Consider the following 21736-nt stretch of genomic DNA (forward strand, 5'->3'; position numbering starts at 1 on the left):
AACTTAAATGATTCTGTGATTCCACTCCCTAGAAATATATACAGCATAAACTTTAAAAGGAATTGATCTATTAAGAGATGATGTGCATAAAAGTATTTCTGCATTGCACCTGTAGTTAAGTGTGCTCAATACTATTTTACGGTAGTTGAGATCAGATTGCTTTTAATGACATTTTATCAGCCTAGTGCAATAATTTCTTCATTCTTTCAGACAGCCATTTTAAACATACAGATATTTTAGTAAATGTAAGATTAAGTTCAATACAATGGTCCCCTTGCAGAAGGGGATAGGCAAGCATGATATGTGACAAAAACCCTCTCAGTATACCCACCCATCTCCTAAATCTCACACAAATCCAAAGCTCCCAATTTGTTCATATCACATCTTCAAGCATTATTTTTCTGGCATGTCAAGAAAAAGCAACAACTTCAAAACAGAAGCTCCTTGAAAATTAAGTTGCAGTTTCATAAATCTAATACAAGAAAATTACGTATGAAGTTACCTTTGTATCCCAGTCTTTTATACTTATCAGAAGCTTTATGAAAAGGCACTGAAAATCTATCAAGGGAATTTGCTTTAACTGTTTCTCCAAGCTTATTTTAAATAGCAATAGAAGCAGCAGCAGTATTTCTTGATCAGTATATCCACCTTGAATTACTGTTGTACAGAAACCTAGAAACTTTAAAAGAAATAAAAAGCTTTAAAACCCAAAATTGTTTTAGCTTATTTTGAAGTATGATGAGAACTTGAGTTTTCCACCCTTACATAAAGTGCACCTGAAATGATACTGTTCTTGCAAGACTTGTGTACTAACATCTCCCCATCTCCCAGTAACCGCACTCTATTATTTTTTTTTTAATACCTACTGGAGGCTCATCTTTTGAACAATGGCAATGTTCCCTGGACATTACAGGAGTAGGAAAGATTTTTCTCCACTGCACAGATAATCCTCATCTAACTGAAAGACGGACAGACTTTCAAAATACACAAGATAAATCAAGATATTTTTCCCCACCCAAGTATCATCACATGGTACTTACAACATGTGATGTGTGTGTAAATGAGAACACAAATTAATCAAGACATGTGTATTCTATCTCTAGTGGGGATGTTCTGAATGCTTCCTCTTGAACTAAGTCATTTTAGAGTTAAAAATCTCTAAAGAGAGAATTCAGATACTTCCACAAGAAACTCTGAAATCAGTTATAAAGTCAGTATTTTCACCATACAACCTTTAATCACAGAGAACTAGCCTGTGAAGTGTGACCAGCACTCATTCAGCCTATGGTCTCATGGGACACAGTGCATGGATCTAACAGTCAGTCACAGTTCCATCTGCCCTCCATGAGCTCCCATCTCACTCAGCTTGTGCTGCACAGGGACTGATCGCATACCTACGAGAGCGGCACTAACTAACACACCGAGGCAGCACAAAACACACTGCCCAACATCAACTCCCCTTCCCATTTCCACTGGAACACAAAAATGGATAGTTTCTTCTACGCAAGGAGCAAAGACATTTGCTAAAAGCGCCATAGGTGGAAAAGGAAGGCAGCAGAACTGTGCAGCTGTGAGTGAAGCCAATGGAAGTCAGGAAACTCTAAACTTTGCAACAAGCCTGCAATAATGTCTGCTGAATGTGAAGCTGAAACCCCAGGATAGCAACTACCCACAAAACATGCCTAGGACCAGATTTAGACACCAGGGTTTTTGCTAAAAAAAACAAAACAAAACAAAAAACCAAACAACAAAACAAAGCACACCCCCCACACACACAAAAAAAAACCCAACACAAAACCCCCTCCCACACTAACTGGAGTTTTCTCACCTTAATCACATTAATTAAATTGTTTTCTGCTAGACTGGAGAAGGCTGGAGTGGCAGAAGTTAGGTCTCCTCTTGGCTGTTGTTTACCCACTGTTTCTTGCATCTGATTTCTAATAAGAGACACATTAATCTGAGCAATAAATCAACAATTTAAAAGCCCACAAAAGCTTATATTTGCATCAAACTGAAGAAAAAGCACAAACGCTGCATGTTTCAAAATGCCTTAAAATCAAAACAATTCTCAGTTACAGAGCACACACATCTATCTCAACTTGTAACCAACTACTTACAATTCTGCACAGCTATTTAGGCAACAGATCTTGTAAAACTCCATTAGGAAGGAGCAGAAGAAAAGAAAAATGCTCTGGTTTGCTGAATTCTTACCTGGTCGGCATTATTTGAAGTTCTGGCTTATTTACTCTTACTAAGACCTGAGCTGAGAATTTGAAGAAGAGTATGGCTTGATGGAAGGGAGGGGAAATAAAGGAGAACCTTCTGATTCTACGTTCTAAGCACAAGGTTTGCTTTCACAGGATCTAAGCAATAAATATCAAAAGGAAAACACTTACAAAATATCACACTCGTTAAAGTTGGGCTGAAGATGCTGCAATGGAAAGAGAGATCTAAACGCAACACCCATATTGACAAAAACAGCTGACACATCAGCTAGTGAAGGAATCCATGGTTTAGACTGTTCATCACTGATGGAAGCTACAAGTAAAAGACATGGATTAGTTTCAACTCTTGTTCTTAGCATTAGTTCCTTTTAAGGGAAACAAAAAAGCTCTGCAGTCTGCATCCATTCTACCGGCTCTCATCTCAGAGGAGTTGGTACATTGAACAATATCCTTATTTTCAGAAAGATGAGGGGGGGAAAAAGGTAGTCTAATACAGTATTTTACACTAGAGAAACATCTTGCCTATGTAACAGATAAATTACTTTAAAGTTCCACCCATCTTCCCTCACAGCTCTCTCTTGTCACAAACACCAGAATAAGCAAGGAGGCAATACTTACTTTTAAGAGAATTCATAAATTACCGTTCTGTGTAGGTACAAGCAAGAGGGTGTTATCATAGTGGGACTGGAAGTGGAGCTAAGTAAGATTTGAAAACAGGCAAGGTTTCTAGAACAGAAGTGCTAAAGAGATGGAATTCACTTATTTGATAGAAATAAGGAACAATGCTCATTGCAGAAAGGGCCGATTTGTACAATGACTTGCATCTGAAGGTCTGCAAACTGTACAGAGGATTCTCTATAGGACACTAAACTAGCAAGGTAATATCAAACTAGATGCACTTTTTTTTCCAAACAATGACAGAAGTCATTAGAATTCTGAATTGAGTCAATTTTGTGTCTTAGAGCTAAGTTTGTAAGAAAAAAAACCAAATACAATGAAACATAACACTCAAGACACTGCAGGTTCAGATCTCAATATTCAATTCAGTAACAAAACAACAAAGACGCATCCTTAGTTAAGCACTGGAACAGCATGTCTCAGAATGGTTTAAAGACTCCACAGTTGGCATTTTAAAGTGGTTAGACAACCTTCCAGAAGCAACTGTAGCCTAGCTGATCCTGCTCCGATGTCAGGGATCTGCTGGGATCTCTCCCAGCCTTAATTCTTTGAATGCTCATTCATCAGCTTGAACTGCTCATTCAGCATCAAGCTTAAAGCCAGCAAAGCACAAAATAAGGAGGCTACATTCCCTCTCACATCAGCTCACAGTCTGATTTCAAACAAGATTCAAAATATGGGTTACAATTTGGACAGATCTGAGCAAGCACTTCAAGAGAATCACATTACTCTTAATGATGTCAACTGGCAGGCTTAAATGAATTAGTGACTTTTGATGGGTCTGAATAAAGTGAAGGCATGGAGAACGTACAAAGGAACAGAGTACAGATGAAGGAAGGCAAAACACACAAGAAAAAAACAGCAGTGTGGGCTGAAGCAGATCCTTGAAAGTGTTTTTTTGTGCAGGTGTATGATTCTTTTCATTTTTGCCATTTATCTGGAAAGTAAACTATGCCATGCTACATACTGGATATGACTATGTGAAAAACATCTTGTAGTCCTTAGGCTACGAAACAAACGTCTGCATGGAATCACAGAACAGTTTGGCTTGGAAGGGACCTTTAAAGGTCATCATCTAGTTCAACCTCCCTGTAATGCATCTTACGAAGTAAAAGATGGAAAGGAGAGTAAACTTTTGAGGAGACTGGGCTCCTCTTCAGGTCAATTCTATTTGTGAAGTAACAGAAGTGAGTTTAAAAGGCTCTGTTTCAGATGCACTGCTTTGCAAATACATGCCAGGACCACATCCTGTGGTACAGCTTGCACATACTCAGTGAAGACCAAATTCTAGCATCTGTGCATTACGTAAGTAGCAGAAGAGCCTAAATTCATGCCAGAATCACAGAAGAGAGCCAGTGTCTTTTACTTCCTCCCCACTACCTTTCTATAGTTAACAGAAGGGAAATGCCTTCACTCAGATGGTCAGTTTTCCATCCTTCAAATACTCACCATTTTTTAGTGTTATCTCCATCAATCTGTCTAAAATCTGGGTGGAAACACAATAGTCAGGATGAACAGACATCATCTGTAGAGAGAAAAGAAGCTACATGTCAAACACCAAGTTGCATGATGACATCAGTTTTCTTTTAATTAAAAAGAACAACTCCTCCTCTTTAGTAAAATAAAAGAAACAATAACAGAAAAAAAACCAACCCCAAAGCAACCAACCCCAAAGCCTCTAGAGCAAGATACACCAAGGAGAACAGAATATTGTTAATATTATTTCAAGCAGTGCATTGATGCTATGAATACTTTAAACTATTTGCAATATCAGAATGCTGTAACCCCAGGTTGAATCTGTTAGCTCATAAGAAGGTACTGAGGGTTAAGAGACTGGAAAGTGTCATGTATCCCTTCAGAACCCATTTGGATCTGTGATCAAATTGAACTACTCGATCAGGAGCGGGGGCAACAGAGTTAACTATAACCTTTTCTAGTCATGGGCAAGTTGATCATAAGCAATACTAAACTGAAACAATGAATTCTTAGTTTTTCATACAATTCTTAACTACAAAAACATGACTATGAAGTAGAGTTCAGGTTTCCTGAAGCAAATCAGTAGCCCAGCAAAAAACTCTTCTTTTTGTCCCCCAAGTGCTGGACGGTTTCCTGCTCTGTAAGCGAGCTGAATTGGCTCACACTTCCTCCTTATTAGAGGAACACCAGGGCTCACAGAAGGGGAGGAAGGCAATTCTTTACTGGCTGGAGGGAAGGACATGGAAGAGCAAAACTCTTCCCTTTCAGCAGAAGCAGAAAGCCAGTCAACAGACCCAGGCTGCAATTTCACAGGCAGTCCAGCTTTCCTTTTTGTTTCAGGCACAATTAGAATGTGGTAAATAATAATAAAATAGAGACTGGAGAGGGGCATTTTTGTGAGTAAAAGAACAATGTAAATTGCTGGGGATTTAGACACTGACGTCTAGAAAGCAGAAAGCTACATTTCCTTTGAGGATGGCTCCACACTTTTTCCTGAGCCATAATGCACATGGACCTTTTCCAATGAAAATTATCTGATAATGCAGGTAGCTCTGATGATTTAGGAGGTGATATATGTAGAAATAGTACTTTTGCACTTTTGCATACTGCAGCATGTACTTTTTTTTTTCTGAAGGGTGAAAGGAAAGAAGATTAACATTTGCTTATGATTTGGCCCACACTATTATATCCTGAAGTCTCTTCTCACCTAGCATGTACTGTGCCCTTTTCAAATGCGGTAACACGTATGAAGATGGACAGGGATGTGCTACTTTACACTCACTGAAAAAGTGCAGAGAAAAAGCATCCCTAGTGTTTTACCCTTAGTGACGATCAAAGTATTTCAGACTGGAGAACAAATCAGAACCCAGAAAGAAAGATTTTTTTTTTTTTTTAATTTAAAAGTTGTTAACCTCATGCAACAGATTCACAAACATGTTCTGATTACTACTGCTACAAATGGCTTCCAGGAAGAATATTATACCTGGACAGAATATAACTGCATGAATAGGATACTCTTACCTGGAAAAGCCACTTTAGAATTGGTACTGGACACAAGATACAACTGTAAGCAGAACTTAGAAAACCATTAATAGCCAAAGAAAGCTGCTGTGTTACACCAGAACTGTAAGACAAAGATGGGGATGGGTGAAGGAGGAGAAAAATCAATTAGTGGTTGAATCGGCACTTTCACAAAAGCAAAAGAACTTCCCCAGCCCTCAGATCATCATCAACAGCAGAGATCGATCTGAACATCCAAAACAGAAGTTATTCTTATGCTCTTACCTCTATGAAATACTATAGTAATTAAACCTTATTTATTATTTAGAACAACTATCTTTTTCTCCAGAATGCCATACTATAATTTGGAAACATTTGTATTATCAGACAATAACAACTTCAAACAAACATTGATTTACACCATTTTACTACAAACCATTATGCCTGTCTACAAAGACGGGCTGCTACGCTCAATGAGACCAGCGAATAAGACTTTTTACTGTCCAATGACCTTTACCAACACTTTTAGAAGAGAAGAGAAAAAACTTTGTTTTAAATTTTTTAGCTAATCCTTTAAAAAAGAGTCTGGAGGCAAACTAAAGCGATTTAAATCAAACAGTCTAATCTCACTGTGCAAATTTGTGAGGTGCAAAAAGTAGCTGTTGGAAAAAGAGAAAATATGTCATTTTTATTACTGAATTATTTTAGATTTAGTCTTCATTTGAAAGTGAGGTGTGTCATAAGCAGATGAATGAATGATATCCAGTTTTCCACATACCTTTCTTTAGCCTTCTCTATTCCCAGTATCTACTAAAATAAGTAGCTCTCTTGAGGGATCTGTGTCCTAACCTACCCATACACCCTCTACCTGTCTGACTGAGCAAGTAGCTAGGAAGACATCCATGTGCCAACTGGACAGCCAGTACATGCTGGCTGTGCCAACTGGGCAGAATGCATAAGAAATTAAATCATAATTGCCTTCTGCAAGGGATGATTCGTTTAACTCTCATTCCTCCAGTCACTGATTTACAAGATACTTTTGAAGCTTATATCCTTGTGATCTTCAAAACATACTAATGAGAGGCCTGAAGCCAAATGAGTATATCATAAACATCACTCCCTCAAGGGATGAGAAGCCACTCTCCTCCTCTTCACACCCACAATAGTACATATGCACGTGTACAAAATCCTTTAAGATTAAATGCATTCTCTCAGCTTCACCAATGGAAGTTTGGAATAAAATGCCAACTGAAATAACCAGAATTTTTCAGGATTTGCACTTGTGGTATTAGGCAAGAGTTTGTCCAGCTATTTGTAGACTGACAGCATCATAAATACAAAATACAAATCCCTATGAGTTATAGAACAGTGATTTATATACACACAGACACACCGCTAGCTCAATGTCTGATCTAACAGATGTCACAAATTGTGACTTTCTGCAGTCCTCATTAGGTGGAGCCCTAAGTCCCAGACCCATTCAGGATGGAAACACATAAAAGTCTTTCAGCAGACATACTGCAACATTAGTAGGTCACAAATCAGTTCACCACAAAGGTCCTCTTTCTGTCTTGGGGTAGTTAAGCTTTTGTTGATTATAACATTTCACTTCTGCATTTATCTTCCACAAACTGGTCAGATTATCAATGATAGCCCAACACAGTAGAAATATGGAAGAAGTCAGAAGACCTATTTTTTGCCTTACATCTCACTTAAGATGTTTTTCAAGAATTCCACAGGAGGAAAGAAGGAAGCTTCAAGGAACAATTCACTGTTCTGTAAAGCTAACCTGAAAAGGAGAATTCCAGGGAAAGGGAGTCGGTCTTGGCTATTTAGTAAGACAGAGCTCATTTGCATGCAAAGACACTATTTTATCTTAAAAAACTGCTAACACTGAAGAAAATTGTACAAGTAAACACAACAAAGTTAAAAGGATGTTCTTACCTAAGAAGGAGCTTTTCTATAGGATTTTGAGGTACCAAGTGAAAATTCCTCAAGTCAAGGTTATGTTGATTGAAGATTTTCCCAGAGGCTGATAAATCAAATATATCTTCTCCAGGGTGGTAGTCAGGTATGGCATGAGCTATTACTGAAAATCTCTTTATAAACGCCCTGTAAAATTCAAAATTGCTCTTAGGAATTTTAACATTGAGAGGCTATTTGCTGGTTGAGACATTTATTTTCAGATGATGAACATATCAGCCTTATGTGAAAACTGAATTGTTAAAATACAGTAATGTCCAAGAAAATCCACCCAACCCCAAAACACGGTAAAAATGAAACCATTTTTAACATTAAACATGTTAACAACAACTGATGGAAAGAGAGATTAGGAGTTGGAAGGACCTGTGTTCCTCTGAGAGATCTTCATCTCCACTGGCATTATCCTCATCTTCTCCATCTGAAGAATCAGTTTCCCTTCCTTGTATGTCTTCCTGTAACTGCTTTTCTAGTTCATCCACCCTGAAATAACAGTTGCTGTTATATAATAACTGTGAACCCAGGAGTCAGTAGCCGATCATGCATGTGAGACATTGCATCTGTATAAAAAACAAGCATCTTGCTATTCCAAGATACAAAGTGGATGTTTCTCAAAACCTAATGAATTTCCCACAGCGCAATCAATCACTAGTTTGTCAGAGACAAATACACTCAACTAAATTCTGATAGATTTTTTTTTTTGTGATTGCACAAAACTTTAAATTTTCTGCTTGAATTTTTTTTTTAAATGTCATATTGGTATTTTCTTTGTTAAATAGTATTAGTTATAGGAGTATTCACTACTCCATAGTCAGTCAGCCCATAGTTACTAGGGTCAGATTCTTTAACCAAAACAGTTAATCACACATATATACCCACCACCACCACTTGCCATTAGTACATAAACCACATTACACTTTCTACCCAAAAGATCTCTTTCAAGAACACTCATTAGTTCTGTTCACTGAACTGTGTAACTACTCAGATACCAATAGTCCACACAACTTTGGAAACCAAAATTGAGCTACAAATGCCTTTCAAGAAACTAGTACAGTCAGTCGATGTAAATACTTCTGTTTCATGCCTGACCAGCAGCTGCTAGCTGGCTCAGTGACCTAAAACAACGGCATCAGTAAATTTAGTCTGGCTCTTGAGGGGTAGACAGATGTATCACAAATCACTCATTATTGCTTGGAAGGAGACTCTCATTCAGCTTTTACAGCTAAGTCGCACTTCTAGACCCCATGAGATGTATGTTGGTGGCATCAGCAGGCAAAACTTGTCTTGCTGCTACCCAAACTCCATCAGTTTCGGGGAGATGAGGTAAATCTAAGCTTCTACAACTCCATCTCAATTTTTTCAAAGCAGCTTTAAGACACAAACCTTTTAGATTCTTCTTTCTCCTTCAAAAGATGTTCTAAGCTGTTCACATATGACACCTGGCTAACAACGGGAGGCTTAGAAAGCTGTAAATGAAATAGTACGAAATTAAAAAAATACCACAAGCTATCAATTCATTCAGTATTTGACAATAAACATAATCAAAATAGAAACCTCTTCCAATTTTCATGATATTTTATCTGGAGATAAAAACTCAGAGGAGACTCTGAAAAACAGGACGATTAACAGTCTAGGTTTTTCAGTCCCTTGACAGTTTTATATAATGGTCAAATCTATTACCCAAAGGTAACAGAAGTTAGTTTAAGTAGTTAGTGTCCACCTGCTAATAAAAAAGCCAGTTAATACATCATTAAGATTCGGTATTCAGAGATACCTTTTAAATGTAACAAGCAGCATGTCTTTGTGTGGGAAATCTTATGGGAAAGCTGAAGACCTCTTACCTTATTTCCTATCTGGTTAGTAGGTCTAGAACGACTGTTGAAACACTAAGGAATCAAGACTTTATTCCAATGTGCACATATGACCCATCTTGCAACACAAGAGAAGAATGCTAGTATATGCAAAAACCATGCTCATGGAAATTTTGGGACAGTTCTTAACTGTTTTGTCTTACTTGGCCATTAATTATGTAGAAACAGGATAAGCCAAATGTTGTGGTCACGTTGTTCCACAAACATTTGATCTAGGCCGCACTTGTTTATCAGTCTTAACCATTAATTACATAGACATGTTGGTTAAGATTGTGGAATACGTATGTAACCACAGAAGTCTGATCTATAATGTGCTTGCATAACGAATCGTAAGGACAGATAAAATAATTACCGCTGTTCACAATTTGCCTACAGAGATAGTAACTCAGTCAACAAATAAACAGTTTCAGAGATTTAAAAACGGGAGGAGAGGAGGACAAGAGTATTTATACAGGTATTTGGCTGTTTGTTTTCTACTGTAGAAAATAGCGGCGGGCTGACTCCAGCCAGCAGCTAAGCACCACACAGCTTGTTCATTTCCCCACCCGGTGGTGCAGGGCAGTAAGCAAGAGCAAGAAAACTCATGGGTTGAGAGAAAGACAGTTTAATAAGTGAAACAAGAGGGGATAAGGGGGAAAAGAGAAAGAGATGCAAGCACTCAGCACCTGCCACAAGCAGAAGGATGCCCAGCTAGACTCCGATTAATGACTAGATACCTGACTAACTCCCACTGCTTGGTTTTGATTGCTGGGCATGACCCTATGTGGCATGGCATATATCCCTTTGGTCACCTAGAGTCAGCTCTCTAGGCTCCATCCCCTCACAACATTTTGTCCACTTTGGCCTACTCACTGCAGGGGCAGAATGGGAAGAAGAGAAAGCCTTGATGCTGTGCAAGTACTGCTCCGCAACAGCCAGAAGACTGGGCTCTTATCGACACCGGTTTTGTCCAAAACACACAGCACCATACAGCTGCTGTGAAGAAAATTAACTCCAACCCAGCCAGACGCAGTACTAAAATCTTGTTATTTAAATGCAGCCATTTCCAATCTGTACCAACTTTGTCAGGAATGCAGGACCTTCCTAATTAAAACATTATTTTGCAATAAAACTTCAAAATAACTACTTATTTGATAAGCTGTTATTGAACAAATGGGCTTTTAAAAACATAGATCAATTCATCAGCATAATATCCTGTAAACTGGGATTCAAACACTTAATCTATCCCTTGTGAGCAGAAGTTGTCATTCAGCTTTTTGAAATCCTTTCTAAAGTACTTCCAATTTCTATGAAATTCAACCTCAAAGAAAACATTACACTTATAGATCAAGAACTCGTACACAGATTTCTGACAATCACAGACTGTGACAAGAATATATGACTGAAATCTAGCACACAGATCTCTGAACATCTAGATCAATTTCCTCTAGTTAACTTCAACTCATAAAAATCTTACCTGATGAGGAAAATGAAAACATTAGACCCCAAACATCTTCTAAATGTAACCTCCTGCCTTTTTCTTTAGGGGGAAAAAGCAAAAACAGAACTCCTAAAAAAACACCAAAAGGCTATCGCTAATGCAATCTGGCTGCACAAACCATCTTTCAGCCATTCCAAGGACAAGCACAGTAACAAGCACACCCTTCCTCTGACTACATTGCACTGTACAGCACAGGACCCTTAAGCTGAGTAACCAGTTTTGCAGACAAACACTTGAGTTTTCAAGCATTATGAATAACATAAAAAATGGTATTAATAAATACAACATAACAAAGCTGATGCAATGCTTCTTTTGGTTTGTTTTTAGCCACTTACATGAAGATTCAGTAATGGAGTCACAGTGTCCTGAGAAAAACTGTCAAGACAAGAGTCTTCCAGGGCTCCTGCCTGTGGCTTGGGACTCGAAGAGAGAATTTCTTGCAGTGGCATGAATACTACTTCCTCTTCATCATCATCATCATCTAGACTGCATTCCAAACTCTCATCTCCACTATCGAAGCTGCTTTTTGATTTTCCATCCAACTTGGACTTGTCTGTACAGGCGCTTTCAACTTTTAACTCTCCTGAGAGTTGTGAAGACATATGGCTGCTGTTCATGCACCCTTCTTCAAAAGACAATGAACAGGGAACACTTTTACCAGTCTCTTCTGAGAGTGCAAGTTTCCCAGAACCTGCTACTGAACCAGAATCAGAAGCATTTTCTGAAGTCTTGTCTTTTGTTTTTGAAAAACTTTTGCTGGACTGAATACTGTAAGATTTATTGCGTGCACATCTTTCTGGTCTTTTCCCATTTTGTTCCTTCTTAGCATCCAATACCTGAGATAAGCCAGTGTTCTGGAGATGAGATTCCACACTTCTCGTTTGTGTTAAGTGGTGGAGAGAAGGCAACACAGTACTTTTTTCCTGAGAAAAAGGAAGGGACTTGTCCACGAAATAGCATGAGTTAGCCACCTGCAACTGATTCTCTTTGGTATCCACAACAGAAATGTGATTTTTACCAGGACTGTGTGCAGAATATGAAGATGACAAACCTACAGAGGAGCATTTACTTTCCTCATTTTCATCGCTTGAGTTGAGGTATTCCTCTGAAAGAGTAAGGTCATGCCTAGGTAGAGCAGCAGCCTCCATTAGTTGCAGAACATCACCACAAGTAGACTTTAAGAGGATATTTTTTACAAAGTCAGACCTTCTATTTTTGCATTTTGCAGATGATCTACTAAAAGCAGGGTCATTCAAACTTGATACTTCAGATTGATTTGAACTGTCTTCATCCACACTCATGGCAGCACGTTTTCTTTTCCCAGGAAAGTCTATTTCTTTGGATTGCCCAGAAGACATCTTAGATGTAAGGCAGCGTGAAGGAACAGAATGGCTCTTCCGCCTACCAGTGGCCATCTCAGATGATGTCCGCAGTACATTTGGAGAAGATGCCTCATGTTTTGAAACCTGCTTTGGCTTTGGTTGAGATGGGTCATCTATGAAGTGTTTAAGAAAAAAGTAAACCACTGTTGTCATGTTTAAAAATTAAAATCAAAACCATAACAGCTTACCTTTAAAAAAACCCAAACTTCTGTTTTTAAGTCAACTATGACTGAAATTTTTATCAGAAACTACAATATTTCCATTCTGCTTGAACACAGTGGACCACAATGAAAATTTGATACGATACTGTTACATTATTATTGTAAACTAAATTGGAAATGAAATTAAATCCTTTTATTCTAAAGAAGCTCAGCAGCCACTGTAGAACACTTTTCCTCTACACTAAAATCAATCCGTCTTTGGAAACAGACAATAGCCCAGCTGAGGTATGGGACTGGAAGAAAGTTTTTGTAATTACATATATGATTATAAATAATGAACAGTATGAAAAATATTCTGGAAACACTGCAATAATTTTAACAATGCTCATAAAAAAAGCATTCAGAATATGAAGAAATCTGTTTTCAGGCTATGGTTCTATGGCACCATAGCCCACCTTCCTCGCCATGCTTTTCTGCTTCCTGCCTTAAGCTGGACACTTCATGGTAAGCTACTTCATGGAGCTGATGTGGGCTGGGAATTTCCCTCACATCCCACCCCAGTTTTCAGCCAGATAAGCTCCTCGCACCGCTGGCCAAGTCCCAGTGCGAGTATAGGCGGAAAGGGAAGCATGGCAGCAGAGAGTCTGATAGGTTTACAGAGCCATGGACCCACAACATGGGAATACTGACCTTGTTTTCCGTTTCCCCCACCTCCTCTTTTTTTTTTTTTTAAAAAAATCACCCTGCTCACCTAGCTCAAGCTTCTATTCTCATGATCTTTTTATATTCAGTTCTACCTACTGTAGAACAAAATTATGTGATTAAAAAGGACAAAAAGCAACAAGAATACCAACTAAACTTTAGCGTTCCTTTTGGATTAAGCTGAAAGGCAAAATTTGTTGACCACCACTGTGAATGTGGATTTTCCAAAATGCAAGAGAAACCATAAAAATAATCAGGGATTAAGGTCTTAAGACAAAGAAATATCATGACTTCTAATTAAGTTATAAACAATCTGTTTTTCACTAAAATCCCAAATTACTTTTAAACCTCTTCAAGCTTTCCATATATTAGAAATAACCTTGACTATACAGCCGTATTTTTTTGGGGGGAGAAAACAGGAAAACATAACTTCAAGAAAAAAAAGCCATTAAAAAGAGACACTTAAGTGATGAACCTGTTTGCTTGCTTAATTCCATGTTATTAGCACTGCTTCTGCCTAAGGCAGTCTCCCTTGAACCAGAATGTGGTATTTTTCTTAAAGGACATCCATTTCCCTAAAAATAAAGACAGAGAAAATAAAAAAGTTAATTGCATACTTTTAAAACCAGGATGTCGACGTCTTGAGCCAAGCGATGAATCCAGCACAGACTTAGTTCTCCCCCCTCCAAATATGATAATATACTTCATTTCAAGACAAATTTAAAACAGTTTAAAAGACAAACTTTAAAACAGACAAACAGCTGCAAAGATCTCAACAAAAGGACTCTCCACAACTGAAATTTTGTATCTTTTCTTCAGAGTGGCCTCCAGTTCCAAATCTCTCTGCTTTTAAGGCCATTAGCCACTTGCGTCCCTGGGCTATATGGCAACATAGCCCAGCTGGCTTACCTCAAACAAGTCATTAGGAACTTAAATAACAAAATGTCAGAAAGCACAGACAAGCAAATACAGAGGGAGGGGTGCTAAGGAGAAAAGGAAACATTCTTTGTTCCATTCGTAGCACATTATGGAGGCACACATAATGATCTTCCTTGCAAGTAACCAGCAACCTTTTAAAGGGTTTTCTTGGTAAAAAGTGAATATAATTCAACCTGTTATGAAGTACTACATACTTAACAGGACCACTCCCACCTCTTATCTAAATACTGTGGTTTAAGTGCATAAATCTGAACTGCTATTAACTGCAACTTCTAACTAGCAGAAATTTGTCAGGCTGTTCCCTACGCTAAGAAAACACACTGTTATAAGACATTTAAGATAAAAGACATTTTTTTCTACAAAATACAATTTAAAGTTACAATTTCCATTGCATTTCCATGCTTGTATCTATCTCCCCAGCTTTTAAACCAGGATTTCTCATTTCGTGTTAAATAGTTACAAACCCGCTTACCCAAGCATGACCTAAAATTTACAAAGGAATAGCAAAAGAACATAAACTTTTGTTTCATCTGAAGAAGGCAGCACAAATAATATCTCACTCTACACTGAAAAATAAAATAATAATAATAATAACAACAACAACAACAATAATGTTAAAAAAAAATCACATGCACAATGGGTCACTGATTTCCACATTTAATGACCCTTTTAAACACACCTGATGTGATACACTTGTTCCTGAGAATGGCTTTACAGGATGTGGCTTAGATTCTTTCATTCTATGTTTCTTCCGCTTCCTTTCTCTGCAGAGAGCTTCCAGTGACAATCTAAATTCAGGGTCAGATGAAGCACAGGGCAATTTCATGGGAAGACCTGGGTTTTGGCACAGAGATGTGTTGTTTGAAGTGCCATTGTTTCTAACACAGACTTTTTGACTATCGGTGTCTGGTGATGAAACCCATTTGTCAGAGTCTGAACTAGTGTCTTCTAGATCCATACAGTCAGTTTTCTGTTCCCAACTATTTCCACAAGACAATGGTGCTCTTGTTACACCCAGACACTTCTCATTTCTTCCCTGTTCTGACTTGACAGTTTTATCCTTTTTGGCAGAGAAACAGCTGCGAGACCCTGCGGTAATAAGGAGTTTTTGAATTACAACTTTTGGGTACAATGAACCCAGTGCCTTGCATGCTCTGCCATTCTCTAAAATGTTTATACTATCTTTTTTCTCTTTAACTCCTCTCCGAAAGGCATCTACCAAAGGACTTGTATTTGGTGTTTGGTCTGGCATCTTTTTTCTTCTGACCTCCTTTGGAGAAGATACTTTCTTTTCAAAATGTTCAGTACATAAAACTGACAGTCCAATTCCTGCATCTTTTACATTTCCTCTGTCTGGTGAACACAACACAGTTCTGTCTTTACGGCCAGGGTCTAAGTGAGAAAAGAAAAAAGACAAATTATTCATAACATTGGAAAAAAAAATCCTATTGGACTGTATTACATTATATTTTATCTCTTACACGCAATCCAAAATTAATTTACTTATTCGTTTAGTTTTGCTAGTGCCATGCGATTTATTTCGTATCAAAGAACTGCATGATGTGTGTCACAGCTTCAGTTGTTATAAACAATCTAGCTGAAGTGTGAGACAATAACATGAAATAATAATTACATCACTATTTAAATAAATTAATTTTAATAGCAAATTAACGTTTTCAGTTACACTATTAGAAAAAACTTTAAATGTGCACATTTGGACATATTTGGTAAGCTACACTTATACTGTTGCTCCAATCTGGAACAGGATTGGACTACACTTCTGCACACTTACGTAATTAAAAGTCATATAATTATCCCCCATTTAAAACCCACATATTTACCTTGGTTTAAAACTGGTTTGAAGAACTCTGTAATGGTCTGGTTTCTGAAGAGAAAACACAACTTTTGTTTTTAAAAGAACAATACCTAAATGCCCATACAGTGAATATTGATAAAATTAAAATGCTGACATTTATTTCTACAGAATTTTTTTTTAATGCCAGCAGCTCTTATTTCTGATAGATCAGAGAAAGCAGCACCATCCTCATTGCCTTCTAGCTGTCACTCTGCTTGGGTAATGAAACCAACCTGCCAGTTGCCTCCCTCAAACCATTTCCCTTATCATCCTAGCAAGTCTTAACCACCCTTCCAGCTTAAACTAAGCTTTCTTAAATGGGACTGACCTCACCTGTATCCAGTATTCTAGATGAGACCTCATTGGTATCTTATGTGATGGTGTTAACAACCTCCCTATCTCCACTGTCAACACTTTGAGCTGGTCACTCCTACTGTAATTTTAAAATTTTTTTAAAGGTGTTATCGTGGTAAGCAGCTGGCCTTATTAATACTATCAGTGACCAAGCTCTCTTCAATGCATTATTAGTTGCAATCAAGCCTAACCACAAAGTTCTATCAGCAAGTTGTAAAATTCAACTAATCCTGTAATTTTCTTCTTGTTGTCCAAAACCCTTTGTGCACCACAGTTTGTTGATTTTTTCCACACATCTAGTGCCAGCCTGGGATGCAAACTCCTATCTGCACTACTACCAGACTTCTCAGCAGGAACTTGAACCAGCACTGCCCCTTACCAAAATACATGTGTCAGGGGCCTCCCTCCCAGCATACATTACGGGCATCTTCTGGCCTCCAACAGCAACAGCAGTCAACAACCATCTTATTTTTTACATATACACAACAAGATAATAGCTTTTAATCAGAGGTATTTTCTCTGGCAAGAATAAGTGGCACAAGAGAACACCAAGGCATTCTCTGTGAGATGATGTCACTTCTAAAAATGGGCAGATTGTCCAAGTAACGTACAATTTGAACATTAAAATACATTAAGAGCTATGAACTTGCTATCTTCATCTTCTCCCACATATCGAGGAAATTTAATAACAACTATACTTATGGCTGTTTCAGAAGTTTCTCTTCAAGTTCCAACAATATATTGGTGTGAGAAAGCAAGAATAATACAGATTTGTTTAAGACCTTCTTCCATCTTTCACAATCTTTCTGTGCCTTCCAAAACAAAGCTATATAGTTACTGTCTAACAGTGATTACAAAGGCAAAACTTATTTATTCCAGATACTAAGCTAACATAATCAAGAATCCATACATGACTCTGCTTTCATAGACTCAATAACCATTTCTGAAGCTCAGGCAAGAAAAACCCACTACTCACTTGTTCAAACTAATCTTGGATTTCATTTTTAATCTTTCTGTAAGCTTGTTACTTTCACTTTTGCATTTTCTAAGACAGCATCTGCATTTTTAGCACCTACACAAATAAAAAAACCTGTTTATAATGCATTGATACTTCTTTAATCAGACTATTGGCAAGCAGTGTGTTTGAGACTACTGTAACTCAATGAAAAGTCACCTATAATCAGAATATGTGAGTGCATAAAACTGTCTTTTTGGCTTACGAAAGAGAGCAGAAAAACTACTTGTCAAAGACTACTTGCCTCCAATCTGTCCCAGCTTAATTTGACGTAGGCCAAAACACACCCATTCTTCCCACGTGCTGAAGCAACAGGATCCCCAAATTTCAGTTCAGCAGAAGAATCAAAAGGCTAAACTGCAGGTTTTAACACTCGCTGTTACTGGTGTTGCTGAGTGATTTGTCTTTGTGCCTTAGGCCACCTCCCACTCTGACCTCACCTTCTCACAGCAAGGCTCTCTCCACCTTGCATTCCTCAGGACACTCCCAATGTTTATTTGTGACTGCTCTTTGCAGCTGCAAAGTCATCCCAACCAAAGCCTTCTGCTATCTTCCTTCTTTCTGCAGTCACTGATTTCAAATGACTGCTTATCTCCCTCCCACATCCACCACCTTATTGCTGTATCCTTTTGCTGTCTTTTATTCTAAGTGCAATAGCTTTGTAACAAAATTAATGTTTGTGCCATAATTATACAAAGCCTTGTACAACATAACTGAGAGACTGGAGGCACTACCACTAAAAGAAAAAAAAGGCCTTTTTTTCCCTGGGATAAAAGTTTAACTTGAGTGGAGAGTGATTTGTCTTAGCCTATTTGTTTTAAAGTGCTCATCCACTGATATCTTCTACTTTTTGGAAGAACAAGGGATAGGAACTGTCCAGCTAAAACAGAATAATAATTTCTCAAGTGCTGTACTGTATCTCAGACAACGAAGTGTACTAGAATCTTCAAACAAAAGCAAAGGGTGAAAAAAAGAGAAAGTACGTGATGTAGTATAAGGAAGAACATGAGCAAGTAACGGGCTTTCCAACCTGCTTTTCATATACATGGAAACACAAAAAGAACATGTGATTTTCTATGTGAACAGGACCATAACTGTTCACAGACTATTCACAGGAGGATTTCCGCTATTGTTTCAATAAGAGGTCAAATATCCTTTTAATACTGAATGAAGAACTGATAAAACAATGATAATTACTGTTTTTCACTCTTTATTGCCTGACATGAAAGTCACAGTTGTGTAATGTATCTTTACCAACAACTATATCACTCTGGTTAATGCTTTTCAGCAAAATGTATGAATTCAGCAAAACATATTTATCCCCACTAAAAGTTATTCCACCATTTTCTGTGAATTCTCATCTGAACTGAGACACTAGGGAGACCACTAAAAAAGCCAGAGTAGAAAAGCCAAAACTCATAAATACATGATCTCACTTGGCAAAGAAAAAAGCTACATATCCAGGAGATGCACCTAACAGACCTTTCAGGTCTTTCAAAATTAAAGGCACAACCTGCGTGAAAGAGGAAGGCAGGAAATTCTTTCATTTGTTTAAAAAGACAACCCCCTGAGTATTCTTTAAATGTAATTAGTGTTTACAGCCATAGCAGTGGTTATCTCTGACTGGACAAAAACTGTAGTTTTAAAATCTGGAAATACTAGCAATAGCTCAGAGAAAACAAAGCCACTCAACATAGGAATAAACTACAAAATGTAACTACATCTTCAATAAAATGGGGCATCTTGAAAAGCACTGTAGAAATAAAAACAGAAAAGAAACTTGCACAGAAAACCTCAAAACAGTCTTTTAGATGACCGCAGCAAAAGCAAAACACAGAGTAGTTTCACTTTCTTGTGCAAGAAGCAGGATGGAAGAGAAACTGAACTTTTACCATCTCCCTTTCCTCCAGACATCAGAGCTATCAAAAAAAGAGGATCAGCAGAAATTAACAAAATAAGGTGCTGCTAATAGCATAAGAAAACTATGAATTGCCTCAGACTGCAAGAAACAAAACTTAACTCAGCAGCCTCTGCAAAAACTCATCAAGTCTTTGGCAGAATTTGGACTTCTAGTTGGTAGACAGGTTCATCGTGTCTAAAAATTGCCACTGATAGCAACTACCTTCATTGGAGACCCTGTCCTCCAGCACCCTTAGCAGTACAGTTCACAGCTGGAACAGGCTTGAAAGCTGAATGAATGACAACTCATGTTCTCTCTTTAGAGCCGAACTGCTTAAGCCTACCTAGCTCTACAGGTAGACCTGCTAACACCGAGACATCAGATGGGATGATATATGGGATACATATGACATGGGTACATGTGGGAAAACTCACGTACTTTGAATGACGGACTGGAAATGCTAGTCAGTGCTTAGCCAGACTTTTTTTTTTCCCCCCCCAGTTTCTTAGTATTCTGTCAGGCTGCCTGGAAATCGGACCCCTTTACACCTTGAGCAACAATCAGCACCACATGAAAACAAGGGCCGGCGCCTCAGTGCTGGAACTCCCAGTGGTGCGAGTACGGACAAGGAGGGCACCAGCTGCCCCTCACGGCTGGCACACCGCCGTGATCCCTGACGGTCTAGCACCCCCCATGTGCCAAGCTTGGCCGAGACCGAAAGGCTAGCGTTAGGATCAGCATCGCGAGGCTCCGGCAGCCGCCGACCACCCTCTGAGCGACCTCGTCCTCCAGCCGTGGCGCCATCCCCTCTACCCGCGCCCGGCGCAGTGCACGCCGGGAGCCGCCCGCCGTAGGCGCCCCCTGCCGGAGGCGCAGTGCACGCTGGGAGCGCCCCGCCGGCCGGGAGGCGCGGTGCAAGCCGGGAGCCGAGAAGCGCCCTGCGGGGCGGACACGATGCTTGGCGGCGGCCGCGGCCACCTCCAACACCCCCGTCCGCACCTCAGCCGCTCCCCGCCGGTACCTGAAGTCTTGGGCCGTTTCTCTGGCCGCGGCCGCCGGCGTAAAATGGCGTCGAGTGACGGGCGGGCCCGACGACGGCACGCCCACGCCGAGCGGTCGGGTCATGGTGCGAGTTGCCCGGCTGACCCCTCGAAGGGAACGGGGAGACCGGCGGCTCCCGGCACCATAGCAAAGGCCGCCGGACGGAGCGACCCTCACCTCCGCGGCCTGCGGGCGGGAGTCGACGCGGATAGTGGGTTTTTTTTTTTTTTTTTAGGCTCAGTCGCTGATTGGCTGGGCGGCTGAAGGAGTAGTTTTTCCCGTTGGTTCGTTGCCGCCAGGGGCGGGATGGGGAGTCGGATCGCAGTTGTGATTGGCTGCGAAGAGAGCGGGAGATGGGAGCGTCCTTCCGCGGCCGAGGGAGGAAAGGCTGTTTGGCGCCTTGGTCTCGTGCCACTCACTCCCCCCCCACCCCCCCGAGCTTTCCCGCTCTCTTGATTGGTCAGGGAGGCGGGGGGGGCCCGCACCCCGGCGCGAGCGCCAGGCACCGCCAGGCTCCGTCTTCCTCCCCCGTCAGGGGCACGTCTCGGCGGCCCCACCGCGGCTCCGTTCCGGACCCCTTTGCCACTGGCACCCTCCTGCCCGCCGGAGGCCCCTCTCCCCTCCCGGAGGGCGCCTTCGGCCTGGGGCACGCTTCCGGGGCGGGGGGTGTGTGGGGTGTTCCTCTACAAGCAGAAGTGTCCCGTGAGGAAAGTGGCCAGGGACAGCCAGGGAGCTGCAGGCCCCGGGGCGTGTGCTGCATCGGTGAGAAAATCCAGGCTGCACATCCACTTCCATAGCTGCCTGACAAAGTTACAGGTGTTACGAGGCTAAAAAGTTGGGAAGGGAGTAACTGGCCTGAAATCGCACGCATGACCACCAAAACAGCATGCAGACCTGTGCCTTCCCAGTCACAGCCTGCCAGCCGAGCTGCACTCCATGCCTTACTTTACCCCCTCCCCTTAAAATTCACCGTTTGTGTGATGGCCCTATGTGCTGCACTACCACGCTTCAAGCGATTTGGCCCGGGGTCAATAAACCCAGACTAGATAACCTGAAGAACCAGATTTTCAAGCTTGGACAGACCTAGTACTGCCATGTGTAGTGCTTGGCACAAGTTTACCTAATTAGTCTATAAAAATTAACGGTATCGAAACATCTCCACAGTAGTAGCTCTAAG

The 21736-nt window shown here is 40.0% G+C and overlaps 1 protein-coding gene across 1 annotated transcript in view; it reads right to left on the minus strand.

Moving 5' to 3' along the window:
* The window catches only part of SLF2 (SMC5-SMC6 complex localization factor 2), a gene marked incomplete at its 3' end in the record, with an annotated part of 28113 nt that extends 7157 nt beyond the window's left edge, over nucleotides 1-20956 (minus strand). The window contains exons 1-13 of the mRNA XM_082002157.1: nucleotides 20540-20956; nucleotides 16236-16279; nucleotides 15074-15786; nucleotides 13964-14030; nucleotides 11546-12705; nucleotides 9243-9325; nucleotides 8226-8342; nucleotides 7824-7991; nucleotides 5901-6003; nucleotides 4353-4428; nucleotides 2397-2538; nucleotides 1829-1937; nucleotides 503-679 (exon numbers count right to left, since the gene is read on the minus strand). Of these exons, the coding sequence (XP_081858283.1) occupies nucleotides 503-679; nucleotides 1829-1937; nucleotides 2397-2538; nucleotides 4353-4428; nucleotides 5901-6003; nucleotides 7824-7991; nucleotides 8226-8342; nucleotides 9243-9325; nucleotides 11546-12705; nucleotides 13964-14030; nucleotides 15074-15786; nucleotides 16236-16279; nucleotides 20540-20643 (3063 nt within the window). The 5' untranslated portion in view covers nucleotides 20644-20956. The remainder of the gene's footprint in view (nucleotides 1-502; nucleotides 680-1828; nucleotides 1938-2396; nucleotides 2539-4352; nucleotides 4429-5900; nucleotides 6004-7823; nucleotides 7992-8225; nucleotides 8343-9242; nucleotides 9326-11545; nucleotides 12706-13963; nucleotides 14031-15073; nucleotides 15787-16235; nucleotides 16280-20539) is intronic.
* Between the last annotated feature and the right edge of the window lie 780 nt (nucleotides 20957-21736).

The sequence above is a fragment of the Phaethon aethereus genome (genome assembly GCF_964289735.1).
Source record: "Phaethon aethereus genome assembly, chromosome: 7".
Classification (NCBI taxonomy): Eukaryota; Metazoa; Chordata; class Aves; order Phaethontiformes; family Phaethontidae; genus Phaethon; species Phaethon aethereus.